General features: G+C 34.5%; 1 protein-coding gene across 1 annotated transcript; it reads left to right on the top strand.

The window, feature by feature from the left end:
- The first annotated feature begins 2929 nt into the window (after positions 1-2929).
- On the top strand, positions 2930-7269 carry LOC122609795. Its single transcript, XM_043782737.1, has 5 exons — positions 2930-3214; positions 3451-3512; positions 3616-5166; positions 6061-6187; positions 6307-7269. The coding sequence occupies exons 1-5, from the start codon at positions 3061-3063 to the stop codon at positions 7035-7037; spliced, it is 2625 nt and encodes an 874-aa protein (XP_043638672.1). The 5' UTR covers positions 2930-3060; the 3' UTR covers positions 7038-7269.
- The last annotated feature ends 205 nt before the right edge of the window (positions 7270-7474 follow it).

The following is a 7474-nucleotide window of genomic DNA, read 5'->3' as shown; positions in this document are numbered from 1 at the left end:
TTTATGTATTGCATTTAGTATGGTATAGACATATAGATATACATGGATATATGGATGATCTAATATTGATATGTAGATATGTTCCGCTCGAGCTCGAAAAGAGGAATATATATTTATATATTGACAGGTACCAAATAATAAGCAGCTCACTTTACTTAGAGATTATAAGTGAATAAAATGACAACATGGGATACCAAAAGTGTAATTTTCTCAAAAAAGGGTGGTCAAAAGACTAAAATACCCCTCACGTGTTTGTCACGTGAAAGCGTTAACTAGAAAAAATAAAAGGAGTCTGTGCGTGGTACTAAAATTGAAAAGAATAGCCAACTCGAGGTATGAAAACTGTAATTTCTTCACTTAGAGACTATAACACTGTGTTCTTGAGTTTTTTTTAGGAAAGAAGAGAAAGGAATACAAATGAGTTTATAACAATTTGTGTTCTTGATTTTTTTTAATAGATGGAAAAGAAAAGAAATGAAATGATATAAATGGATTTTTAAGTTGATTTTGTTTCCAAAATTTTCTTCCCAAATATGGGTTGATTTGGAAGGATCTCTTCTCTCTCATTTTCATCTCTTCCATTCATTTCATTTCTTTTAAATTAGAACTAGAGAACACGGTGTAAGTGAAAAAATTGACAAATTAAGGTACCAAAAATGTAATTTTCTCTTTAAAGAATATGAATATTATGAAAGTATTGCATTTAAAATCGAATATTGACGTTTTAATGTGTTCTTTACAATGACAATTTAAATTATTTCACTTTTAAATTATATGTATATCTTGAACAAAATCCAAGACTTTCGAGAACTTCCTTTATTAATCCATTTTACATATTTAAGAAATGAGACTTAAATACCGATAGACTTTTGGATGTTGAAGACATTACCAATAACTCATTAATCTTACGAGGGCTTAAAACCCGTCCGTTGGACGGCGCAGATGAAGGAAAGTTATTTTTATCATTGAATTGGTTGGTTTTGTCGAATAGTTAAAATATACCGAGTAGATGTTTAGTTTGTCCACTAAAGTAAAAAACCTAACTTCTATTACTTTTTCCATTGTTGAGGTTAGTTTTTTTTAAGAATGTGATGCTATAAAAATTGCAAGGTCGTAGTAGGGAAAGATTTGGTGCATTGGCCTATTTATAGACTTCATCAAATACACAAACATTAGGATTTACGACCGAAAGCATTTCAAAAAAGTCATGATCATCAAATCTCATTATTTTATAAAATCCATAACCCACTGACATTTTCTTTCAACGGTGAAGCAGCCCTTGCAAGACGTTGAGTTAAGCAGCCTTTGTTATATCAAGTGTACATTCACTCCATGTGCGATTGAGATTACCATCAACTCCTGGAGCCAATATATTCTTTATCGGTACATATATAGACGAAAACTTACCTTTGTCTTATGCTCTAGATCGCCAAACCAAGCTAGTTTCAAGTGCAACCCCTTATCGCTAAATTCCATTTGATGTTGAGACACAAAACGACACACTATGTTAAACCAAATAACGTGTCAGGTAACACACATTGATAAAACTATATGCATACATGTTGTTGCTCATCCAACAGGGACCTCGTTGTTAAATTGATCAATTTCTCCTCGGATTCACCAAACATCACAACCACGTTGCTCATGATTTCATCCTTCACATCAAGCTCTAGCCTAAACCAGTCGCCCATTGCATTAGCACAAATTAGTTTTGTTATGACATGCTCATGAGTCATGGCTAACTAAAACTGTGAACACGAAAAAATCTAAAAAGAGCTATAAGCCCCTACTAATACAATGGGCTAAGTGTAGATGGTATGTTGAAGAACAACCGAATTTATTGGAGAAAATAAGCTCTAAACTTGTGAGCCACCAAAAGTCTACTAAAAAAGGCATACAAACTTTGTTAAATGTAAACACGATAACTCTTCACATGCAAAGCTCTTTAATACCACATTAATAAACCAACCTTATTAGTGCACTAATTAAACTCGATGTTTAACCCATATCAAACCAAATGCATAATTTAACTTTAATATTTATATTGATCATTATCAAGAAAGAGATTTATGTTTTAGAATGGACTCAAAACTCACCTTTTATATTAGATATAGATATAGATATAGATAGATTGACATGTTTAAAAACTAATATATATGAAAATCCAACCATTAATGTCAAAAATATTAAAATTAATTTAATTAAGTTGGGTAAACATTTACATAGATTTACACCAAGTTTAAGAAAAAGAAGGTACAGGCTCACTTTACTATGTTGACTTTATAGTGACTTTGGCCGTCTATGCAGGTTGGTAGGGTGTAATCCTGTAATGTTATTGTTTTGTCACACTCTAAAATGATACTACTATCCTACGCACCCACCCCTACTTTATCCTACGCACCCCCTACACACTCCCTCCAAAACACACTCAGCCAGTAAAATGTAAAAAAGTAAAAAAAACAAACAAGCCGTTTTCACTTTCCAACAGCAATAAACACACTATCCAATCTTTTCAATCATATCACTCACCTACACACTACCGTTAATCCTCCACTTCTTTTCATATAGCCTATATCTATATCTATATAAAATATATATATATATATATTGGGTAAATGATATGATATGACTCTTTTGAAAATATTGTCAGTTTGTTAAGTTGTTTCTCGTGACCAGAAAATAATTAAAAAAAAAAGAATACGGAAAAGCTTCTTTTGGGTGTGACTTGACGTACGGTCGATATTCTTGCAGATAATGTGAAGTTGTTTTCCATTTTGATGCTTTTTTTGTCTACGTTTTTTTCTTTTTGTTTTCTGCACTAGATTCCTTGTGTTTTTTTCATTTCATGTTACATTTGTATTTATATTCTCTGACTTATCACATTGTGTCATTGATACATAGACATAGATTCCTTAATTTTAATCTAACTTTTTTTGGGTATAAAAAGAGTTACAAAAGTTTAATGATTGTAAGGTTTGTGAAGAAAATGTGGTTGGAATTTTAGTAGCTTTTGTAGTTTTGGGTTTCTTTTTGTGTAAATTAGTGTGGTGAAGAAAGGAAATGAGTGAGACGGCAAGCGTTACGGCGCTCGCTGTTTCGGAGAATAGACCTCGAAAGAGTGGTGGATGTGTTGGAATATTTTTTCAGCTTTTTGATTGGAATAAAAGGTTTGCGAAAAAGAGGCTTTTTTCGAAGAGGTTGCTTCCACCACCAGGTTAGTTAGATCAGGTCTATATGTTGTGAATTATGCATATATATATATATACTCATACTGATGTGTATAGAATTTTTTTGGTTAATTTTGTGATTAGTTTATTGTTAAATGGGAAATGAACATGGTTGGTCAGTGCGCGGATTATTCAGTATGTTGAATACCGTGCACTGACCAACCATACTATCGCGTGACTATTACGTAATGTTGTGCACTGTTTAATTGTATTGATTTGACAGATCGTGCGAAAGAAGCTTCAAAGAAGTTTGGAGGTGATGAGAAGTTGCCTAAGTTAAGACTGGTAAGTGTATAACGTTTTTTTAAGTTTTCGGTTTAATTAGTTACATTGGTGGATATAGATTGATATTGTGTATTTTTTGTTTTTGGTATTATGATTTGTTTAGATTGCTGATGAAAATAGTGGGGGATTTCCAAATAAGACTAAATGTGGTGTGTCAAATAATGATGATAATAGTAATGTAGGAAAGAATAATGGAGTTCAAACTCCTAGTTTGGTTGCTAGGCTTATGGGGTTAGATTCATTGCCGTCTGTGCAACGGTGTAAACTTTTGAAAGATTCTTCCGGTGAATTTAGGGGAGGGAGAATGGACAAAGTCGTGGGCGAAAATGATGAGTGTGACAAGGAAGCCACGAGGCAAGAAACGAGGCCACAAAAGCTTCAAAAGACTGGAATGGCTGATAGAAGGAATGTGAGTAGGTTTGGAGCTGAAGCTTTGCAATTGAAAAATGTTTTATCTCGATCCAGAAAACATCATCACCCGAAACTTGCATCCCCTGTAAAAAGTACTAGTCATCATACAAGGAGGAATACATCGAGGTTAATTGGTGTTGCTACTAGGATTTTAGAACCTGGGGGTAGAAATAGGTCTAAATATGCTATTACTTATCCTCACAGTATACGAACACCAGAGCCAATGAAGGCTGAAAATCTTGATATATTGAGTGGACATGCATCGTGCAAAAACTGTGGCAATTTGGTGGATATTGTAGAGTCTACATCAAAAAGAGATGTGCATACAACTGTTTTTGATTCTGGTAATCCTTTTCAAGTGTCACCGAATGGTAACTCGAGACTTGCTTCTTCATCTTTCGATCAGGAAGAAGCATATTGTTTTAACGAAAGTAAACAATTGTCACAGCCTCAAAGTTTTGCATCCCAGTCGTATTACAAGGACAATAACCAAAGGCTGGTTGACATTGGGGTTTCATCTCAAGCAAAACTGAACTCTTTGCCATTTAACAGCGATACCAGAGACTTTGTTGCCTTGAATAAGAGTTTAAGTGGTCGAATGCGGTCAAGGTTACCGGTTAAAGTTGAGGATACTAAGTTTGATAAGAGGAGTCAGTTTGACAATGGGCGTGATCACGGGCAGAAAAGACAGTTCTCACATATCAGAAAAAAAGGAGAAAGTTCTGGAGTGGTATGTTCTTCCAATAACAAGGCAAGAATGGTCAGTAGTGCTGCATCTACTGGAAAACAGATGGAATCGGATCCTTGTTCCATAGACCGTATTGGTGATAGTGGAAACAAGAACTTCGATGGGATGGGATTTCGATTTAAGTCCCCTATGAAGAACAGGTCTGAAGTTCCGACAAAAGTAGAGAGACGAAGGAACCAAAAGGCTTCTCCTTGTAAAATATCTCGACGCAAAAACTTTACATCAAATGGAAATGATGAGCTCTCCTTGCAGAAACCATTCCCTTTGTCAGGAGATTCGTTGGGTGTTATCCACGAAGAAAAGGTGCATGATTTGTCGAGGCAATTAGAGTATGAACCAGAAATTAATGGTACTGCACAAAAGAGGACACCATCTCATATATTTGAAGAGCTATTATGTGCCTTAAACATGGAGAGACGGCCGCTTCCTCAAAAGAGCCATCATCCCCACCATCTCAGTCATAAGTATGACCACAACACGAAGTTCTATTTGCAGGTATGTTTTCTCTTCCTTTTTTTTACTGTTAATGAACTCGTTGATTTTTATGTGTTTATCTTGGTTGCTATATCTGGTCTTAAATCTTAATTGCTATATATTCCTCTTCATCTACCTTAATTGCATGTTAATATTGTTGATTAGAATACTAAGTTAGCCATATGTTGTTTGTATTTCAATAATCCAATCTGTTTGGCCACTTTGATAACCTAAATGGTGCTCCAAATGCATCAGCAAGTGTAGGCTTTGTAAAAGCCAAGAAATGTAGCTCTTTTGACAACTGATAATGCAAATTTATCCGTGAACATTGTCATCTGCACGTAACATGATCCTTTCGATGAACATTCACTAATTCTGCTAAGTGTTTGGACTGAAATGGCATTATACTCGGGTTTTTTGTAGCATTAATTCTACAAAACGACAGGTCAACAAAAAACTCCTAATCGAATATAGTGGGAGATAACTTAAGCACGTCACTTTCAAATGTATTGATACTGGGTTAATTACTACGCATGTATAGAGTTAGAAAACATGCTGCTAGTATATAGTGCTCACCCATCTTTTAGTTTTATATAAAATTTTCAACTTCTTATTCTGATATCTTTGAACACCTTTTAATAATGATTACGATGGAGGGAATTTGTTGAATGAAATCAATCAATCCTTTAAACTTTAGTATTCAAATGTGCCAGGCTAGGAGGAGGCCAATTTCTTGACATATATACTTGTACTGGTTTTCCATGATCCAAACTCCAAGTATTTATGGGTGGTTCTTATATTTTATCTTTTCCAGTTTTCAACTTCCCTGTATAGTTTTCTACATTTTTTTCATCTTCATATATATGTTGGTAAACATCTTGACATACTCTTTTTTCATGTTCATAATATAATTAGGCAAAACAAGAAAAAGCAGGAGCGTTTAATGGGCGTAGAAATGTTGATCTTCTTAGCCCGGGATCTGTTCTTGAAACGTCATTTTCAAATGATAGCTTCTGCTCTAGCAGTTTCGAAGATAGCACAGGTAGAGACCTCAATGCCTGTTCTTGCAGTATAAACTCTTGATAGTTCATATTTTTTAAGTTGTTTCTGAACATTAAACGATTATGTTTTCATTTCTCATCTTTTTTTTTTGGATTCAAGTACCCACACGGAATGCGGACTCCATGAGTTACTCGTATGATGAATCCCAAATTCAAGAATTAGAGACAGATCCCTTTTATTCCGATTTCGTGTTAAGCAAAGAAAATACTCAAATCGAGTTGGTAACTGATCTTCTCACCTATATTTCACAAGTATTATGCAGCATTGATCTCGTTGATTCTAGAATAAAGGGAAACAACCTTGCTCACATAAAAGAAGTCATCTTCAACACAGAGCTAGTCCTTGCCAGTCAAATCCCTCACAACCCAAATGCAGTCAACTCTTTCTTCGTATGTGACCTTCTTCTTGGACTAGACTCCATAGCACGCGTAATGTGGACCAGTTTCGGCAACTTTCTTGGGTCTGAGAACTCAAATGCGGGATATCAGTTAAAGCTCTTTGTCTTTAATGCTCTAGTTGGATATTTAGACTCCAAGTATGGTCAATATGCAAAATGCGGATTTAGAGCATGGATGAACCTCCCTCCGTTTATGGGTCCTGAGATTCTAGTTCACGACGTTGCAGAGGAAGTGATAAGGTGGATGGGTTTTGTTGGTGTCACATCAGATGAGCTAGTAGAGAGGGACATGAGCCATTCTTTAGGAAAATGGACAGATTATGAAATTGAAGAATACGAGACGGGTGCTAAAATTGAAGGGGATATTTTCCACTTGTTGATTGATGAAATTGTTGTCGATATGTTGACTGACATTGCCTTTTTTAGGCTATGAAGGAGTTCAATGTAATGGTCAAAATTGATTTCAATGAAGATTGCTGTAGTGTTAGTGTTTGTACAAATTGATGAATGTTGAAAGAAGCAAGATGTTGTGTTTTTGTTGGGTGCCAAGTAAATTTCTAATTGTTTGTTCTGAACAAAATGCATTTTGTTTTAGTTGTAATCTGTATGTTTTGTTGTAATTAAATGTCAGCAAGTTTGAAAGAGAAGAAAATATTGAGGTAGAAGAAGATATCTGTTTTTATTTTTATTATTATTATTTTTTTTATTGTTATAGGCATGAAATACAGTATAATAATATACGTAATTCATATTTTAGAAAATTACAATACGAACGAAAATATGAAACAATAAAACGAAGAACAGAATGGAAAAACTAAATAAAAGAAGCAAACTAAAAGAAGCAAACTGAAAAGGTTCTTGCAAGACAAA

Source organism: Erigeron canadensis, chromosome 8 (genome assembly GCF_010389155.1).
Source record: "Erigeron canadensis isolate Cc75 chromosome 8, C_canadensis_v1, whole genome shotgun sequence".
NCBI classification, from domain to species: Eukaryota; Viridiplantae; Streptophyta; class Magnoliopsida; order Asterales; family Asteraceae; genus Erigeron; species Erigeron canadensis.
The sequence above is the reverse complement of the archived record's forward strand: the minus strand, read 5'-3'. Positions and strand labels throughout refer to the sequence as shown.